Source organism: Oryctolagus cuniculus, chromosome 8 (assembly GCF_964237555.1).
Source record: "Oryctolagus cuniculus chromosome 8, mOryCun1.1, whole genome shotgun sequence".
Taxonomy (NCBI): Eukaryota; Metazoa; Chordata; class Mammalia; order Lagomorpha; family Leporidae; genus Oryctolagus; species Oryctolagus cuniculus.
In genome coordinates this window covers 117,975,317-117,995,796 of record NC_091439.1, presented here as the reverse complement: position 1 = coordinate 117,995,796, position 20,480 = coordinate 117,975,317, and the positions used below count along the sequence as shown (strand labels likewise).

Sequence of the window (20,480 nt, the reverse complement as noted above, 5' to 3'; positions counted from 1 at the left end):
GAGGAGCGGAGTCTCGCCACGCCACGGTGCCGGTTTGGGTTGTCTGTGATGGGTACCTGTGCAGTGTTTGCTGGTGACCTTGATGACTGGCGATAACATCGTGACACAAGTTACACTTGTCCTCCAAAAGCAAGGACTTCCGGCAAAGGGCTCATCTGTGGGGCAGGGTACCCAGGGCAGAGGGGGAGACTGTGTGACCCTAAAGGGTCAGCAAGACACTTCCTGGTGATGGAGCCATGCTGAGCGACAGGGAGCTCGGCTGCAGGCTGTGCAGACACTGTTCTGGGGAGCAGTGGGGTGTTCTGCGGGTGTTGGAGCTGTGGGCCATCCAGCTGTTGTGAGGGGATGCGGTTCTGAGGAAGATGGGGTGTTCTGAGGGCATGGGGTGTTCTGAGGGGATGGGGTGTTCTAGGGGGATCGGGTGTTCTGAGGGGATGGGGTGTTCTAGGGGGATCGGGTGTTCTGAGGGGATGGGGTGTTCTGAAGGAGAATGGTGTTCTGAGGGGATGGGGTATCCTGAGGGGGATGAGGTTCTGAGGGATGGGGTGTTCTGAGGGGATGGGGTGTTCTAGGGGGATGGGGTGTTCTGAGGGGATGGGGTGTCCTGAGGGGGATGGGGTGTCCTGAGGGGATGGGGTGTTCTGGGGGATGGGGTGTCCTGAGGGGGATGGGGTGTCCTGAGGGGGATGGGGTATCCTGAGGGGGATGGGGTGTCCTGAGGGGGATGGGGTTCTGAGGGGATGGGGTGTTCTGGGGGGATGGGCTGCTCTGAGGGGGATGGGGTGTCCTGAGGGGGATGGGGTGTTCTGAGGGGATGGGGTGTTCTGAGGGGATGGGCTGCTCTGAGGGCTGAGGGGTTCTGAGGCAGGCTGGGATGTTGTGAGGGGCGAGGAGCTAGGCTCAGGAGTGCTGAGCTGCTGTGAGGGGTGTGCGAGTCATTCTGCAGGCTGACTGGGGAGAGGTTACTTGCATCTACACATGTACTAAAATTTGAAGCACTGTTCAACAAAACTAATTTTTGTGAATAATAATTGTATAAAAATAGATGCTGACAAATATTAATAGAATACTTAAAATTTAATTACAAGGTTGTGTATATAGAGTCTATCATCAAAACTTTATAAAAATAAACATGTATTAACAGAAAAAATATTTTAAATTATGCACATACTATAAGGACGTGGAGTTGATATGCGTAACTGCTGGAGTGTTTTTGCCTCCTTTTGTGCAACTTCAACTTTACTTTTTCTAGATGAGCGATAAGGTATGTAATATAAACGTAATCATGTCTGCAACATACCATACCTGTTAATTACACGTGGTTGTGTCACTCAGTGAAGCATGAAGAGTGTAGATATGTGTATCTGAAACATTTGTACTGAAACACACAGACCTGTCCTTCATTCTCACACATCTAACATCTTCTATATCATATACACATGTTTAGCTATCTGTGTTTCTAATATATAGAATGTGTGTGTCACACGCTCACAGGGACAGCTGTCTTTCCTTCTGACATGTATGTAATACCTGCCACACATGCATGGGGATAGCTGTATTTCTGACACATGTATAATATCTGTCACATGCACACATGGACAGACGTCTGATACATGTATGTGTGTCACACGGGGCAGCTTTCTTTCTGACATGAGTAATATCTATCACATGCACACAAGAACACCTGAAATGTTAGTCTATGTGTCACATGCACACAGGGATAGTTGTCTTGCTGATATGTATAATATCTGTCACATGTGCACAGAGGGACAGCTCTCTTTCTGACACACGTGTAGTCTGTTACATGCACACAGGAACAGCTGTCTCTCTGACACATGTGTAATATCTATGTCACATGCACACAGAGACAGCTGACATGTGTAGTCTGTGTCACATGCACATGGGGACAGCTGTCTCTGACACATGTGCCCGGGGACAGCTGTCTCTCTGACATGTGCATGGGGACAGCTGTCTCTCTGCCACATGTGCATGGGGACAGCAGTTTCTGACACATGTGCCTGAGGAGAGCTGTCTCTGACACACGTGCACGGGTACAGCTGTCTGACACACGTGCCTGGGGACAGCTGTCTCTTGACGCACATGCATAAAAACAGCTGTCTCTCTGACACATGTGCCTGGGGACAGCTGTCTCTCTGACATACATGCATGGGGACAGCTGTTTGTGACACACGTGCTTGGGGACACCTGTTTCTGACACACGTGCCTGAGGACAGCTGTCTCTGACACACATGCACGGGGACAGCTGTCTGTGACACATGTGCTTGGGGACAGCTGTCTCTGACACACGTGCCTGGGGACAGCTGTCTCTCTGGCACACGTGCCTGGGGACAGCTGTCTCTGACACACATGCACGGGGACAGCTGTCTCTGACACATGTGCCTGGGGACAGCTGTCTCTCTGACATACATGCATGGGGACAGCTGTCTCTCTGACACACGTGCCTGGGGACAGCTGTCTCTCTGACACACGTGCCTGGGGACAGCTGTCTCTCTGACACACGTGCCTGGGGACAGTTGTCTCTGACCCACGTGCCTGGGGACAGCTGTCTCTGACACACGTGCCTGGGGACAGCTGTCTCTCTGACATAGATGCATGGGGACAGCTGTCTCTCTGACATACATGCATGGGGACAGCTGTCTCTCTGACACACGTGCCTGAGGACAGCTGTCTCTGACACACGTGCACGGGGACAGCTGTCTGTGACACATGTGCTTGGGGACAGTTGTCTCTGACACACGTGCCTGGGGACAGCTGTCTCTGACACATGTGCATGGGGACAGCTGTCTCTCTGACACACATGCCTGGTGACAGCTGTCTCTGACACACATGCACGGGGACAGCTGTCTCTGACACATGTGCCTGGGGACAGCTATCTCTGACACACATGCCTGGGGACAGCTGTCTCTCTGACACACGTGCCTGGGGACAGCTGTCTCTGACACACGTGCACGGGGGCAGCTGTCTCTCTGACACATGTGCACGGGGGCAGCTGTCTGTCTGACCCACGTGCCTGGGGACAGTTGTCTCTGACCCACGTGCCTGGGGACAACTGTCTCTCTGACACACGTGCACGGGGGCAGCTGTCTCTCTGACACACGTGCACAGGGGCAGCTGTCTCTCTGACTGTAGTATCTCCGGCCCTGAGGGTGGAGCAGGCCACACGGTTGGCAGGGTCCCTTGTTGAGCTTCACTGAGATTTCCAGACGTCAGCCTCAGATCCTCACGCGGGTGCTGGGGCCGAGAGCCTGCCTGGGGCCAGGCCCCACCACGGGCGCTGCTGGCACACGGAGGCCAGGAAGCTGTCATTTTATTCCATCAGAACACGTCTGCTCTGCCTGGGTGTGAATTCTGGCCTCCTCTTGCTGGCTGTGGGACCCAGGCAGGTTTGGACCATGTACGGCATCAGAGCCTGGGTTTGGGCACGGCCTGAGTGTGGGTCCTGCCCACCTGTCACGTATGGCCGCAGGCGTCTTCCCTGCCAGTGAGGTGGGAAATGGGAGCCCGCGGTCTGCTGCCGGCTGCTGCCCACCGGGCACGCGGTGAGTTCTCAGCGTGGGGCTGCGCTCGCTGGGGCAGGCAGACCACGGGGCACACGTTATTCCACTGACCTAACCCACTGCAGGTAAACCATTTCTGTTCCATTTGAACGGAGACTGGACATTGCCTAAGCCCAGTTACTGGAAATTTGTCTGAGAGTAAATGCCTTACTGACAGCCATGACATCAGCAGTGTTTAAGAACCACTAGAGTGGCAGAACGTCATCGAAGCCACGTTGGGAGACATTCCGCCAGCATCCCTCCAGGCTGGCTGGGCACGAGAGACACAGGGCACTGCTGAGCTCCCAGGTTGGAGGCAGCCCGGGCAGGATAGGGGAGGAAGGGCGGCGAGGACGTGGGTTCCGGCGTGGCGGCCACACAGCTTCCTGGCTGTGAGCCTGGTGCCAGGCTCGGGCATGACATTGACCTCCAGGCTCGCTGCATGAGGGGCCTCTGTCTGTGCCGCCTTTGCAACTTTTCTCCAAGTCTAGTTTCTTTCAAAATAAAGGTTAGAAGCGGGAGGGCGGCAGAATGTGTGGAAATGGCTGCTATAGATCATTCTGCGTCCCTCAGCACCGAACGCCCTGAAGCGGGATTCCGGCATTTCTGCCCCGAAGTGTTGGGGCGACGTGGCCTCAGGGCGGCGGTCTCCCTCTCTTGCAGACAAGGTGTACATGGGCCCGGGGCAGCTGTACCAAGACCTCCAGAACTTGCTGCACGACCTCAATGTGATCGGCCAGATCACTCAGCTGATAGGAAACCTGAAAGGGGTCTATCAGGTAAGCCGCGGGGCACCTGGCTGCGAGACCCCGGTGTCCCGGCTGAGGTCCCTGTGTGCGTGGTCGTGTCGCCAGGCTGCACCTGCCGGCTGGGAGGGTTCACCCCGACTGTAAGAATTGCCCGACCAACGGGGCTTCAGGTTTCTTCTCCTGCAGGCACAGCTGGGTGTCAGTTCTGTCTCAGCAGAGGCTCAGCGGTGCCACAGCCAGGCCTGACCGGGCCTCTGTCCCTAGACAGATGCAAGTGTTTTCTGTCCCTAGACAGATGCAAGTGTTTTCTGTCCCTAGACAGATGCAAGTGTTTTCTGTCCCTAGACAGATACAAGTGTTTTTTGTCTCCCGGGAATCTTCACGCTACAGTGTTGCTTTCCCTCCTGCTGCGATGATGCTCCGATACTCCTGCCTTGGACTCCACTCAAATGTATTTATTTCCTTTGCAGAACTTAAACCAGGCGGTCGCCCACGACTGGACAGCAGGATTGCAGAGGCTTATCTTGAAGAAAGAGGACGAGATCAGAGCCGCTGACCGCTGCAGGATCCAGCTGCAGCTCCCGGGCAAGCAGGACAAGTGAGCAGGGCCCGGCCAGCGCCGCCTTGTCACAACGTCCACATTCGCGGTTTGGGGGCTGCTCCAGGCCGGCCGGGCACGTGCTTCCGCTTCGGCCAGGGGAGCGTGTCCTGGGACGCGACTGAGGGCATGTGTGTGTTTCCTGACAGGTCCGGGAGACCCACGTTCTTCACGGCCGTGTTCAACACCTTCACCCCTGCCATCAAAGAGTCCTGGGTGCACAGCCTGCACATGGCCAAGCTCGCGCTGGGTAAGCTGTGCCTGATGGGCAGGGCTGAGGCACACCCACGTGAGGGGTGCACACCCGTGAGGATGAGATCAGGCTCGGGACACAGGCCCGGCCGGAAACAGCGCCCTGCCCGCCTTTAACCTGCAGGGCTGCGTGCTTAGACGCAGGAAAAGTTAACCCCACACCAGTGAGTCTGAAGCAGCTGTCGTGATGGAGGCGCGGTAGGAGCCAAGCCGTGGCGTGCCTTCACGGCAGCAATGCAGCAGGCGCACTGGACAGCTGCGTGAGCCTGTGCGCCGTGGCGGGGACAGGTGGGCCTCGTGCCGGGTCCAGCGTGGGTCTCTGACGGGCAGCCTGGTCCTCACTGCTGCCTGTCACACGGCATGTAGTGCGCTAACTCACGCACACGCAGAGGTGCTGCCCGAGCACGCTGGGGTGGCGCACTGTGGGCATGCGGATGTGTGTGTATGTGCATGTATGTATGTATGTGTGTGTTTGGGGTGTGTGTGTATGTGTGGGATATGTGTATGTGCACATGTGTATGTGTGGGGTGGGCATGTGTGCATGTGCGTGTGGAAGGGGTGTGTATATGTGTGCTTGCGAGTATGAATGTATCTGCATGTTTATGTGTATATTGTGTGTTTGCATATGTGTACGTATATGAGTGTACGTTGTGTGTACACATGTGTGTGGGTGGATGTATGTGTGATTGTGAATATGAATGTATTTGTATTTTATGTGTGTATATATGTGTATTGTGTGTTTGGGGTGTGTGTGTATATATGTGTACGTGTATTATGTATATATGTGTGTATAGATGTGTGGACTGTATGTTTGTATGTGTGTTTGACGTGTGTGTATGTGGGTATATGTGTGTTTGGGAAAGGTGTGTATGTGTGTATTGTGTGTGCATGTGTTTGAGGTATGAGTGTATGTGTATGTATATGTATGTCCATGTATTGTGTGCATATGTGCATTTGTGTGTATGTGGGCTGTGTTCATGTATGTGTATGTATGTATGTGTGTGGGGAAGGTGTGTGTGTATTGTGTGTGCATGTGTTTGAGGTAAGAGTGTATGTGTATGTATGTCCATATATTGTGTGTATATGTGCACTTGTGTGTGTATGTGTGTGGGCTGTGTTCGTGTATGTGTATGTATGTATGTGTGTGGGGAAGGTGTGTGTATTGTGTGTGCATGTGTTTGGGGTGTGAGTGTATGTATATGTATGTCCATGTATTGTGTGTATGTGCATTTGTGTGTGTATGTGTGTATGTGTGTGGGCTGTGTTTGTGTATGTGTATGTGTATGTGTGTGTATTGTGTGTGCATGTGTTTGGGGTGTGAGTGTATGTGTGTATATGCGTGTGCGTGTACTGTGTGCATATGTGCATTTGTGTATCTGTGTGTGTACAGACCCGTCACGTGCGCACTATCTGACCCGTTGGCTGTAAATATCAGGCAGGGCTGAGGCGCCGGGGCTGTCTCCCCCGCGAGCTGCACCTGGACGTGGTGCTGCCCCTTCGCTGCCCGGTGATTAGTGCTTCGTCATGCTGGGTCGGGTCACAGTGACTCAGCAGCCCTGGAGAGGCCCCGCAGGGCAGAATCAGCTGACCGTGCAGCTCGGCCCCTCCGGCTTTACGTTAGCCAGATGATCTTCCGAGCTGGGGGACGAGCTCTGCATTTCTCTGCACACCTGCACCGCCCAGAATCACATGCTGTCTAACACGCCCACTGCGAGTCCACCCAGAATCACGTGCTAACACGCCCACTGTGTGTCCGCCCAGAATCACGTGCTAACACGCCCACTGCGAGTCCACCCAGAATCACGTGCTAACACGCCCACTGTGTGTCCGCCCAGAATCACATGCTAACACGCCCACTGTGTGTCCGCCCAGAATCACGTGCTAACATGCCCACTGTGTGTCCGCCCAGAATCACGTGCTAACACGCCCACTGCATGTCTGCCCAGAATCACGTGCTGTCTAACACGCCCACTGCGAGTCCACCCAGAATCACGTGCTGTCTAACACACCCACTGCGTGTCCACCCTTCCAATCTCAGCCTTGACAGCAGAACTAAGCAGAGGCAGGAAATCAGAAATCAGACCTACCCAGCTGACCCAGTCTGCACGGTGGCAGTCCAGGAGCAGCGCGGAGGGTGCGGGGTCCCACGGAGGTGGCCTGCGGCACTCTGCAAAATAAAGCAATGGGCGTGAGGTGCACCCGAGAGCAGACGCCGCGGCTGTAGTGCTCCATTTACGAGCAGGGCGTCAGTGGCGTCGTGGCACCGGGGAGCCACGGGTTTCTGTGGCGGCCGAGCCGACATGGCCCTCGTTGCTTCTTTCTTTCCTCACAGAAGAGGAGAACCGCATGGGCTGGTTCTGCGTGGAGGACGACGGCAACCAGATCAAGAGGGAGACGCACCCCCTCCTCGTGGGACACACGCCCGTGATGGTGGCCAAGCAGCCGGAGTTCAAGGTGCCCCGTGCGCCCTGCGGGATCCCCGCCTCCTCCAGCTGGCGCCCTGGGGGCCCTGAAGGGGGCATCGCCCCAACCCCGCCTCCCCGGGCCAGTGCTTCCCAGGGGAAGTTCACCCACAAGCGGTTTCACGCTGCTCGGCCGTTGTCCTGGGCGCAGGCCCCTGGGGCTGACCCTGCAGGACGCTGGGCCATGAGCTCTGCTGCTGCAGCCCAGGCACGGAGACCTGCTGGCTTCTGCCGGCTCCCTGGGGTGTGGCTGGGCAGAGCACCCCCTCCCCTGGCCTGGTGTCTGCCTGCAGCGCAGGGTGGGCAGGAGATGGGCTTGGTGACGTCTGCAGAATGGTCGGTCCTTTTAAATGATATTTATTTACTTATTGGCAGCGCAGAGTTAGAGGGGGGAGACACAGAGAGAGAGAGAGAGAGGGATCGTCCATCTGCTGGTTCCCTCCCCAGATGTCCACAATGTCTGCAGCTGGGCCAGGCTGAAGCCAGGAGCCTGCATCTCCTTCCAGGTCTCCCTCGTGGCTGCAGGGCGCATCTTCCACTGCTGTGCAAGGTGCATTAGCAGGGAGCTGGATGGGAAGTGGAGCAGCCAGGACTCGAACCTGCGCCCATATGGGATGCCGTGTTGCAGGCAGCAATTTAACCAGATGTGCCAGGATGCTGGCCCTTCGGTGGCTTCGGGACCTGTCTGTAAGACTAAGTCAGGGCCGGCGCCACGGCTCACTTGGCTAATCCTCCGCCTGCGGCACTGGCACCCCAGGTTTCTGTCCCGGTTGCTCCTCTTCCTGTCCAGCTCTCTGCTGTGGCCCAGGAGGGCATTGGAGGATGGCCCAAGTGCTTGGGCCCTGCACCCGCATGGGAGACCTGGCTCCTGGCTTTGGATCAGCACAGTGTGCCGGCCATGGTGGCCATTTTGGGGGTGAACCAGCGGAAGGAAGACCTTTCTCTCTGTCTCTATCACTGTCTAACTCTGCCTGTCAAATAAAAAAAAAAGACTAAGTCAGGACACCGTGAGCTCCGGCTGCTCTGTGGCTGCACTGACCCTCGGAGCCCAGGTATCTCGCCGGCTCCCGGGACTGCTCCCTGTGACACGTCACAGCACAGCCCAGGCAGCGAGGGCACAGGCGGGCGGGGACGAGCCGTCCCTGGGCTGTGCTTCTGCCTGGGGCTTCCCCTCCTTGTGTCGCTGCCTCCTGGTGGGTGAGGGGACCCAGAACACGACCCCAGCAGCAGCCCCTTAGATGTCCCTGTAGGACATCAGCCCTGGGATGTCCCCCTGAGTCCCCTGCCCGTGCTGCCTCCGCGTGTGACAGGCCAGGCCCCAGGCTCTGGGGGCACGCGGAGCCCGGGAGCCACGCAGTCCCTTGATGCCTGCGTCCACTCTCCTCCCATCTCAGATCGAATGTGCTGCTTACAACCCTGAGCCGTACGTCAGCAACGAAAGCCAGCCGGACCCCTGCTCGGCCGCCCGTGGCTTCCTGTGGGTGAGCTGCTGTGTCCTGGTCCTGGTCGTGGTCCTGGTCGTGGTCAACGCGCGTTCACGGGAGCCGGAGCCGCAGCCGGCGTGGCGGGGGGCTGCCAGCGCTGTCCTCACACAGGGGCAGGGTCGGATGCCATGAGAACATTTGCTCTTCTCTTTCTCGTGTAAGACTCTCCCAGCTTAGATTGAGTCCAGACCCGGGCCGCTGATCTCACATGAGGACCATCTGAGGACTGCTCCCGGTTTGGGGGTGACGCTCCCTGTTTCCCCCACTCCCCGGGACCTCGCTGGCCTCTCACAGTGGCAGCCCAGCGGTTAAAGTTAGTTTGTCCCCTGGGAAGTCCAACATCTGGGTGGGGCTCAGCTGCAGCCGGCCTCTCTGCTTCCTGTCGGGGAGTGACCTGGGGTCTCGGCCTCTCCTTCCGCCCCGGAGCCCCCTTCCCTTCCTGGCCCTCCTCACAGCCCCGCGCCTATCCCAGACTTCGGCCCTGGTGCCTGCCTGCAGGCTCACTTCTCCCGCTCCGGGTTGGTCTGCGTGCCTCGGTAGGCGTTGTTGGAACCTCCTGATCAGCTGGCTGGTGTTTCCTTTGTGCCGGCCTGCGGGTGAAGAGGTGGCCGTGTCCCCGCGGGGTTTGCGTTTGCAGAGCGCTGTTTCCCATCCAGCTGGTTCTGTAGCCGTCAGTACTTCCCGGGGCCCAGCTCTGGGGTTTGCATGGGCGCCCATCCCCAGAGAAGCTCAGGCAGGCTCCTGGGCCGCGTGGACCCAAAGCAGAACCAGTCCCAAAACGGGCGGGAAGAAGAGCCGTGCGCTCACCAGGCACTTGTCAGCTGACACCCCGCAGTTAGCGTCTGGCAGCCGTGGGAGGCGCTGGCCACGCAAAGACCCAGACACCTGGATTCCAGAGCCCAGCGCCCCTCCTCGTCCAGTGTCGCACACCAGGGACCCACTGCAGGGCCGTTCCTAATGAGTGTCACTGTTTGGAAGACTTGGGCCCTTGGATAAGCTCTAGCCCCAGAGGGAACGCATTTGCGTCATCTGCTTCCCAGAATCGCGTGTGACAGGCCGTTACCCTTGTGCAGCGATGGGTTTGTGTTTTTTAAAGCATGTAGCTTTCTGAAGGTTGAACGTTGTGCCCCTGTTAATACGTAATTCTAGATGTTGAGTAGAGTATCTTGAACTGAAAGGAGGCTGTGTGAGCCGGCTGTGTGTCCCCACCTGCTGTTCTTGCGTTTCCCATGGGAAATCGGTGCTGGCCGTTGCTCTCATGGAGTGGGGCGTGGCGTGGTGGGGTGTGGTGTGCCATGGCCATTTTGCCCTTGCATGGCAGGGCGTGGCGTGCCATGGCCATTTTGCCCTCATGTGGTGGGGTGTGGCGTGCTGTGGCTGTTGCCCTCACATGGTGGGGTGTGGTGTGCCATGGCCATCGCCCTCATGTGGTGAGGCGTGGTGTGCTGTGGCCATTGCCCTCGCATGGTGGGGCGTGGCATGCCGTGGCCGTTATCCTTGCGTGGTGTGGAAGCTTCCGTGTGTGGCCTCATCACTTTTCCCCCTCGACTCCTCCATCCAGATCGGAAGCTGTACCCAGCAGATGGGTCAGATTGCCATCGTCTCCTTCCAAAACACGGCCCCCAAAGTCATCGAGTGCTTCAACGTGGAGTCCCGGATCCTGTGCATGGTGTACGTCCCCGTCCGGAGCAACCACACGCAGCCCAGCACGGCCCCGGACCCTGAGCCTGCAGCCCCGAGAGCCGCGGACGTCCCCACCGTCTGTTTGGGGACGGAGGAGGGAAGGTAGGATCTGGTCACTGCGCCTGAGCAACCCGCGTCCGCCGGGTCCGTGGACGGTGGCCAGGCAGCCAGCAGCAGGAGGCTCGCTGGCCCCGTGTGTGGGAACCGTGGGACTCGGGGTGCAGGGTGCACTGGGAAATCACCGGGAAAAGGTAGTCCTTTGGGGGGGCGGTTTCAGCCCCACCACGCTGTCTGCTTCCGAAATGTCTTATTTATACTCCTGCTTTTTAAAATAGCCCAGTCCTTCCTTACTGAGGGAGAAAACAGCCATATCTGTGTTAGAATCACCTGTTGACAGGAAAGTTGGGACGATCGTCCCCATGACGGGTTCCACACAGATGGGAAGAGCTAACATTTTTATAGCCAAGAATTCCCTTTCAAAATGAAAGAAACTGGGGGCTGGCACCATGGCTCACTTGGTTAATCCTCCGCCTGCAGCGCCGGCATCCCTTATGGGCACCGGGTTCTAGTCTCGGTTGCTCCTCTTCAAGTCCAGCTCTCTGCTGTGGCCCGGGAGGACAGTGGAGGAAGGCCCAGGTGCTTGGGCCCTGTACCCGCATGGGAGACCAGGAAGAGGCACCTGGCTCCTGGCTTCAGATGGGCGCAGCGCCGGCCGTTGCGGCCATTTTGGGGGTGAACCAACAGAAGGAAGACCTTTCTCTCTCTCTCTCTCACTGTTTATAACTCTACCTGTCCAAAAAAAAAAAAAAAATGAAAGAAATCAAAGCGGTCACAGGGACTGTGGAGGTGCGGCCAGGCGCGGGGGAGGGGCACCCGCCACGGTCCTCCTGGTAGGCGCACCTGCCGCCTTCCTGGGAATGGCCCGCTCACCGCGTGTGTCTCTCCTCGACAGCATCTCCGTCTACAAAAGCAGTCAAGGCTCCAAGAAGGTGAGGCTGCAACACTTTTTCACACCCGAGAAGTCCACGGTCATGAGCTTGGCCTGCTCGTCTCGGGGTCTGTACGCCGGGCTCGTCAACGGGACTGTCGCCAGCTACGCCAAGGCTGCAGGTGAGGGCGCCTCTGGCTCCTGGCTGACCCTGGGGCGGTGTCGACCTCGTGTCCCCTGTGGGCCCTGTGACCTTCTCCTTCCCAAAAGGGAGGCTCTCGGGGACACCCCGCACCCCACAAAGCGCCTCCTGCTGCCCTCAGACGCTCCTGCCCTGTTACTGTTCTCCTTGGATCCTGGAGGCCTCCAGGACAAGCTGCGCCGGGTCACTGCATGGACAGCCGTCCCCACATGGGGCAGGACTCCTCTGTCCCCACGTGGGGCTGTGCTCTGGTCCCTTCTGGCCTGGGCATCCCTGGTGGCCCTGGTGTAGCCCCCAAACCCTCTCTAGTCTTCCTCATCGTGCACGGCCCCAGCTCTGCAAGGCTCCTGGGAAGCCAGGAGAGACCGCCGTGGAGGCGTGGGCCACCTCGCTGTGCTGTGAGCCCCTTGGCCAGTGTGCTGCCCGTTCCTGGGCTCTGTCCAGCCTCCTGCACCCCGATCCATGACTCTGGTGCAGGCGGCGCTGCTGGGGTTCCGCTCTCTTGAGCACTCCCCGAAAGGGGTTTTCGGCTTCCTCTCTGGAAGCCTGCCTTTTGAGGGGTCACCTTGCTGCCTCAGCCCTGCTGGCCCAGTCTCCCGGGGACGGTGCTGCCACGCCGGAGACTGGAGCCTGGAGCCTGCCCCAGGACGCCGTCTCACTGCAGACCTGTCCAGGCTCAGCTCATCAATGCTGTGGCCCCGAGTCCAGTCCCCCGGGTACCCGACAGGAGTCTCAGGGACAGCGTTCCCAAGACGGGGTCTGAGGGTCTTGCCCGTGAACGCTGCTCTGGGGGCGGGACTCGGTCTGGGTCCCACCCCACCCCACGGCCCCATGTCTAGATCACCCACCCACAAGCTCCACTGTTCCTGGCCCCCTGCCCCCTGCCCCCGCCTGGATCCCCGGTCCCCTACAGCCTCATTCCCGCTCTCTGGATCCCCGGTCCCCTACAGCCTCATTCCCGCTCTCCTGCAAAGCATGCGGCCTCTTTCTCTCTCTCCCCAACCTGCAGCAGGCGGCCCTGGCCCCTCGGCCATCTCGGCTGTCCCAGCTGGCACCTTGAGCCTTGCCATTGCTGGCTTGGGGCACTTCCCTTCCCATCCCCGCTGGGGGCCCAGGCTGACCTGGCTCCCATCCGTGCCTCCCTCTCTCCAGTAAACCTCAGCTGGCTCCCACCTCCCTTTCTCTCTCTCTCTACCTTCCCCCTCACCCCCTCTCCCCAACACGCTCCTCCTCTCCACCTCTCCCCTTCTCCCCCTCTCTTTCCCTCCTTTCTCTCCCGCCAGTAAACCTCACCTGTCCCTGCCCCCCCCCCCCCCCCCGAGCTGGCCTCACTGGCTCCCGCCCTGCTCTGGTCCCTGCCCCCTACAGCTGGCCTCACTGGCCCCTGCTCTGGTCCCTGTCCCCCCCAGCTGACCTCACTGGCTCCTGCTGTGGTCCCTGTCCCCCCCATCTGGCCTCACTGGCTCCTGCTCTGGTCCCTGCCCTCCCCCCCAGCTGACCTCACTGGCTCCCGCCCTGCTCTGGTCCCTGCCCCCTACAGCTGGTCTTACTGGCCCCTGCTCTGGTCCCTGTCCCCCCCAGCTGACCTCACTGGCTCCTGCTGTGGTCCCTGTCCCCCCCATCTGGCCTCACTGGCCCCTGCTCTGGTCCCTGCCCCCCCCCAGCTGACCTCACTGGCTCCCGCCCTGCTCTGGTCCCTGTCCCTCCAAGCTGGCCTCACTGGCTCCTGCTCTGGTCCCTGCCCCCTACAGCTGGCCTCACTGGCTCCTGCTCTGGTCCCTGCCCCTCCAAGCTGGCCTCACTGGCTCCTGCTCTGGTCCCTGTCCCCCGCATCTGGCCTCACTGGCTCCTGCTCTGGTCCCTGCCCGCCCCAGCTGGCCTCACTGGCCCCTGCTCTGGTCCCTGTCCCCCCCCCCCCAGCTGACCTCACTGGCTCCTGCTCTGGTCCCTGTCCCTCCAAGCTGGCCTCACTGGCTCCTGCTCTGGTCCCTGCCCTCCCCAGCTGGCCTCACTGGCCCCTGCTCTGGTCCCTGTCCCCCCCCTCCAGCTGGCCTCACTGGCCCCGCCCGTGCCTCTCTTTCCCCTTTAGCCGCTTGATTTCCATTCTGCCGGTGACCTTGCTTTCTTCAGTGTGCCCCTCCAATCCCATATTCCATCTTGATACCTGCTGCCAGCCCCTCGCCGGTCCCCTCGGACGCCCAGACGCACCAGTAACGGCGATGCCACGTTCTCATAGTTCTTCGTCGGACACAGTTTCCCTGTGTGTGAAATGTTGCCAGAGAGCCAGGTTCTGGGTGCTGCTCGGCCAGGGAGTTCTCCCTTTCTGCTTGGGTCCCTGTCTCCAGCCTTACACGTAACAGTGAATTTATCCAGGGGTAAGGTACACATGCGTGGGGGCTGGAACTACAGCAGCCGCGTGCAGCTCCTGCGAAGCCACCCCACCCCCACCGTGTCCCCGCGGAGCCACTTCTCACATCTGCGGTGCCAGCTCGCAGCCAGGTCACCTAGGCGGAGCTGGGCCATCAGGCTCTGGGAGGTGTCAGCTAGCACAGGGCGGCCCCTTCCGTCACAGGGTCACAGAGACACCCGGGAGCCACGGCCCGAGAGGCGCCAGCAGCCGCGCTCCTGGACGGCGCTCTCGGTGTCTGTAGGAGGCACAGCTCAGGCATCGGAAAACAGAGCTGCCGCTGGACGTCAGCGCTGACCCGAGGACCGTGTCCGAACTGGGTTAGCCGAGCTCACTCGGCTCCTGTTCCAGAGGAGCTGCCGTCAGCCGCACGGCGTCGGCCGTCCCAGCAGGCAGTGTGGGTCTCCCCGAGGTCGGGGACCCTGCAGTCAGGGGGTGGGGGTGGGGTCTCCCCCAGGTCGGGGACCCTGCTGTCAGGGTGGGGGTGGGGTCTCCCCTAGGTCGGGGACCCTGCAGTCAGGGGTGGGATCTCCCCCAGGTCGGGGACCCTGCAATCGGGGTGGGGGTGGGGTCTCCCCCAGGTCGGGGACCCTGCAGTCAGGGGTGGGGTCTCCCCAGGTCGGGGGCCCTGCAGTCAGGGGTGGGGCCTCCCCCAGGTTGGGGACCCTGCAGTCAGGCAGGTGTGGGGTCTCCCCCAGGTCGGGGACCCTGCAGTCAGGGGTGGGGTCTCCCCAGGTCGGGGGCCCTGCAGTCAGGGGTGGGGCCTCCCCCAGGTCGGGGACCCTGCAGTCAGGCAGGTGTGGGGTCTCCCCCAGATCAGGGACCCTGCAGTCAGGGGTGGGGCCTCCCCCAGGTTGGGGACCCTGCAGTCAGGCAGGTGTGGGGTCTCCCCCAGGTCGGGGACCCTGCAGTCAGGGGTGAGGTCTCCCCAGGTCAGAGACCCTGCAGTCGGGGGGTGGGGGTCTCCCCCAGGTCGGGGACCCTGCAGTCAGGTAGGGGTGGGGTCTCCCTAGGTCGGGGACCCTGCAGTCAGGTAGGGGTGGGGTCTCCCCAGGTCAGGGACCCTGCAGTCAGGTAGGGGTGGGGTCTCCCCAGGTCAGGGACCCTGCAGTCAGGCAGGTGTGGGAGTCTCCCCAGGTCAGGGACCCTGCAGTCAGGCAGGGGGTGGGGTCTCCCCCAGATCAGGGACCCTGCAGTCAGGCAGGTGTGGGGGTCTCCCCAGGTCAGGGACCCTACAGTCAGGGGGTGGGGTCTCCCCCAGGTCGGGGACCCTGCAGTCAGGTAGGGGTGGGGTCTCCCCAGGTCAGGGACCCTGCAGTCAGGCCGGGGTGGGGTCTCCCCCAGATTAGGGACCCTGCAGTCAGGGGTGGGGCCTCCCCCAGGTCGGGGACCCTGCAGTCAGGCAGGTGTGGGAGTCTCCCCAGGTCAGGGACCCTGCAGTCAGGGGGTGGGGGTCTCCCCAGGTCAGGGACCCTGCAGTCAGGGGGTGGGGGTCTCCCCAGATCAGGGACCCTGAAGTCAGGGGGTGGGGTCTCCCCCAGGTCGGGGACCCTGCAGTCAGGTAGGGGTGGGGTCTCCCCAGGTCGGGGACCCTGCAGTCAGGTAGGGGTGGGGTCTCCCCAGATCAGGGACCCTGCAGTCAGGGGGTGGGGTCTCCCCAGGTCAGGGACCCTGCAGTCAGGGAGTGGGGTCTCCCCAGGTCAGGGACCCTGCAGTGAGGCAGGTGTGGGGGTCTCCCCAGGTCAGGGACCCTGCAGTCAGGGAGTGGGGTCTCCCCAGGTCAGGGACCCTGCAGTGAGGCAGGTGTGGGGGTCTCCCCAGGTCGGGGACCCTGCAGTCAGGGGTGGGGTCTCCCCAGGTCGGGGACCCTGCAGTTGGGGGGTGGGGTCTCCCCCAGGTCGGGGACCCTGCAGTCAGGGGTGGGGTCTCCCCAGGTCAGGGACCCTGCAGTCAGGGAGTGGGGTCTCCCCAGGTCAGGGACCCTGCAGTCAGGGGTGGGGTCTCCCCCATGTCGGGGACCCTGCAGTCACGCAGGGGGTGGGGTCTCCCCAGGTCAGGGACCCTGCAGTCAGGCAGGTGTGGGGGTCTCCCCCAGATCAGGGACCCTGCAGTCAGGGGGTGGGGGTCTCCCCCAGGTCGGGGACCCTGCAGTCAGGGGTGGGGTCTCCCCAGGTCAGGGACCCTGCAGTCAGGCAGGGGCTGGGGTCTCCCCCAGGTCGGGGACCCTGCAATCAGGGGGTGGGGGTCTCCCCCAGGTCGGGGACCCTGCACCCATGGAGCACGAGGCTCTCAGAGAACACCCTGCTTCTACTCTGCAGCCAGGTGTCCCCATGTGACGTGGAGGCTGCGTTGCCTCTAGGGCTGCTGGAGGCAGGTGGGAGGCTCTTAGACCTGTGCGTACACACACCTGTGGATGAGGGTATGTGTTTGCTGTGGGAGTGTACATGGAAGCATGCATGTCATGTGTGTGCATGTGTGTGCATGCTTTTGTGGGTGAATTGTGGTTGTGCTAGTGTGCTCGCTCATGTGTGTGAGTGTGCGTGCATGCATTTGCCTGAGCATGGGAGTGTGTGTGACCACATGGTGTGGACCCAGTGTGGACACTGCAGTCTTCATAAAGGAAGTCCGATGTCCGTCAGGGCTATAAGGGCTGTCCCGTGAGGCCTTTCAGCCTGATGGCAGGTGGCCGCGTTGTCCCTAAGGCTGAGCCGTGACTGGAAGTGTGCCTCACAAGCCACAGCTTGCAGCCTTGCCCTCAGCCCCGAGGGTGGAGAGGAACTTGTGTGTGCGCAGGTTCCTCTTTCTAAACCCAGAGCCGAGAGGTCAGAGCCGGCCCCTGTGCCCTGTGAGCAGGGCAGGCTGATTCCCCAGGAGGCCAGAGGCGCTCGGGCTTAGAGGCGTCCTGCCCCTGGCCTCGGGCAGCCGCATTTACTACGGGGCGATTACTGCAGGCATTTCTGAAACTTGTGCTAAATCCTTTTTGTAAATGCTTTTTTTTTTTTTAAGATTTGTTTATTCGAAAGTCAGAGTTAGGGTCAGTGCTGTGGCATAGTGGGCTAAGCCTCTGCCTGTGGCACCAGAATCCCATATGGGCTCCAGTTCATGTCCCAACTGCTCCTCTTCCAATCCAGCTCCCTGCTGTGGCCTGGGAAAGCAGTGGAAGCCGGGGCAAGTGCTTGGGCCCCTGCACCCACGTGGGAGACCTGGAAGAAGCTCCTGGCTCCTGGCTTTGCATCAGCTCAGCTCTGGCCACTCTGGCCTTTTGGGGAGTGAACCAATAGATTAAAAATCTCTCTCTCTCTCTATCTCTCCCCTTCTCTAACTTTACATCTCAAATAATTTTAAAAAAAAGTTACAGAGAGCATCAGCTAACAGAGGTCACTCTCCAAGTGACCTCAATGGCCAGGGCAGAGCCAGGAGCTTCACCTGGGTCTCCCAGCTGGGGGCAGGGGCCCGAGCACCTGCTTCCTCAGGCCATAGCAGGGAACAGCCGGGACTCGAACCGGCGCCCACGTGTTCTGTGGCATTGCAGGTGGTGGTTTACCTGTTGTACCACAGTGCTGGCCCCCTTTGTGTTCAGTCCTGCATAATTCCACTGGGGTCCGAGCTGCCAGCCTGCGTGTTCTGTGAGGCCTGATAGAAGTCCCCTGTGCACCCTCGCCCCTCGGCTTCCACACAGGGAGTCCCCTCCGCTCAGCTCTGGTTTCCCTCTGCAGGGAGGATGAGTGTGATCCGTCCTCTGAGTGTTTACGCCAAAGGACGTTTTCACACGGAGGCAGGTCCTGGGGGCACGGGAGCATGGACGCCGGCCTCGCTGGGTGCATTCCAGGCATGGCAGGCCACGCTGTGCCATGTGCTGTTGCCGTCAGTCACAGTCGTGCCGCACGCCTGTGTGCCAGGCCCTGTGATCTGAGCTTGCACAGGCACCCTCCCTGCTAGTTCTTGACGCAGCCTTGGAGGCCAGCAGCAGCACCGTGCCCATTTTACACATCAGGAAGCTAGGTTTAGGGCGAATGGGTCCTTTGTCCAGTACCCAGTGGAAGACCTGCTAGTGGCCTCTTTGTAGCCTCCTGGGCCTCTGCACACACCCGGGACCAAGCCCGGCACCCACGGTGCAGGTGGACTGTGGTCGCCTGTTTCGGGTGAGCTGTGATCCCGTCTCCCTGTCCCTGTGCCCCTGTGTGACCTGAACTTGAAGGGAATTCGAGGACATGTTTTCTTTCCAGATGGATCCTGGAACTGCGAGCCTCAGCACGTGATCAAACTGGGCGTCCTCCCGGTGCGAAGCCTGCTGGTGATGGAGGACACGCTGTGGGCGGCTTCCGGAGGCCAGGTCTTCGTCATCGGCCTGGAGACACACACCGTGGAGGTGGGTCCTCTAGTGCGCGCCCACGCGTGGCCCCGCGGCTCCCAGCGCGGGAAACCAGAGCAGCCTCTGACACAGAGCTCTCGGGCGGCGCCGGCCTGGCCGTGAGCTGAAGCAGACGCCCTCTGGGTTATGGTCGGGAAGACAAGCTTAGCTGGGAATCCCCTGAGGCCGGGTCCTGGGGCGTCCTAGCACGAGCACAGCCACTGGAGATGTTCAGGGTGCTCGTCCGAAGGTGCTCTGTGTGTTCAGGGTGCTCCGTGTGGTCGGGGTGCTCCGTGTGGTCGGGGTGCTCCGTGTGGTCAGGGTGCTCCATCTAGAGGTGCTCCATCTAGAGGTGCTCCATGTGGTCAGGGTGCTCCATCTAGAGGTGCTCCGTGTGGTCAGGGTGCTCCATGTGGTTAGGGTGCTCCATCTAGAGGTGCTCCATCTATAGGTGCTCCATGTGGTCAGGGTGCTCCATCTAGAGGTGCTCCATGTGGTCAGGGTGCTCCGTGTGGTCAGGGTGCTCCATCTAGAGGTGCTCCATGTGGTCAGGTTGCTCCGTGTGGTCAGGGTGCTCCATCTAGAGGTGCTCCATGTGGTCTGGGTGCTCCATGTGGTCAGGGTGCTCCATCTAGAGGTGCTCCATGTGTTCAGGGTGCTCCATGTGGTCAGGGTGCTCCATCTAGAGGTGCTCCATCTAGAGGTGCTCCGTGTGGTCAGGGTGCTCCATCTAGAGGTGCTCCGTGTGGTCAGGGTGCTCTGTCCAGAGCAGGCAGGCCCCGCCCCTCCCTGCCCAAAGCCCAGGTGAACACGGACGGAAGCATCAGCTGACCGGAGCAGGTGGTCAAGCGCTTTTGTTCCTTTACAGTGGAGAGGTCTCTGCACGGCCGCCATGGACCCAGCAGTGGTCGTGGCACAGAGAAGACGGTGGGTTAGGGTGGTACAGGGTCACTGCTGCCCCATCCAGTGCTGTACGTGAGTGTGCACTGAGGTGCGTGTGACTGACAGAGCCGGGAAACACCTCCTGTGCACTCCGTCCAGAGCCTTCCAGGAAGAGGCCGAGGCCTGGAGGCAGACGTGCACGGAGTGACCTGACCTCACTCACACTGGGACACGCTCACACGCTGTCCCCTGCCTGCACACACATACAGTGGCACTCCCATGGACCATGACAACTAGCCCATGTGACATAAACACCATAACATACATGGCATGCACATGTCACATGACACACACCACAATACACACGTAACGTGACACACTCGTGCGTCAACTGTCACAACACATATGTAACACACTGACATGCATGTGACATAAATACTGTACACATGTAACACACATGGCACATGTGATGTAAACACTATAATACACCTATAACATGCATATGACACAAGCACTATAGCATGTAACATATGAGACACATAACATAAATGCTATAATTCAACATAACGTACAAGTGACACACTTGATGTAAACACCATAATACATATGCAGCATACATGCGACACAAACACAATGACACATGTAGTATGCATGTGACGCAACATGACATAAAGGCTACCATGTGTAACATATATGTGACATGCATGTGACAGATACTGTACCACGTAGGTGACATGTGTGTGACGCAAAGCATGCGTGCAATCATGCCTTCACTCACCATGACAGACACTTGCCACACAGAGCATAACAATTCACTCCCACACTGTGGTATGCACACAGGACACATGACACACACAAGACACATGTCACAGCACCGTGTCTCCCCAGCACAGGGCCCCTCCACGGCAGAGCACGGCTTGGCCAC

General features: G+C 59.8%; 1 protein-coding gene across 4 annotated transcripts in view; it reads left to right on the top strand.

Moving 5' to 3' along the window:
- ARHGEF10 (Rho guanine nucleotide exchange factor 10) overlaps positions 1 to 20,480 on the top strand; it is a 117,705-nt gene that overhangs the window by 79,100 nt on the left and 18,125 nt on the right. For all 4 annotated transcript variants that reach the window (XM_070047238.1, XM_070047239.1, XM_070047237.1 and 1 more), the window contains exons 18-25: positions 4,221 to 4,336; positions 4,777 to 4,904; positions 5,054 to 5,154; positions 7,489 to 7,610; positions 9,013 to 9,099; positions 10,664 to 10,887; positions 11,738 to 11,895; positions 18,549 to 18,691. In XM_070047238.1, coding sequence (XP_069903339.1) covers positions 4,221 to 4,336; positions 4,777 to 4,904; positions 5,054 to 5,154; positions 7,489 to 7,610; positions 9,013 to 9,099; positions 10,664 to 10,887; positions 11,738 to 11,895; positions 18,549 to 18,691 — 1,079 coding nt within the window. The remainder of the gene's footprint in view (positions 1 to 4,220; positions 4,337 to 4,776; positions 4,905 to 5,053; positions 5,155 to 7,488; positions 7,611 to 9,012; positions 9,100 to 10,663; positions 10,888 to 11,737; positions 11,896 to 18,548; positions 18,692 to 20,480) is intronic.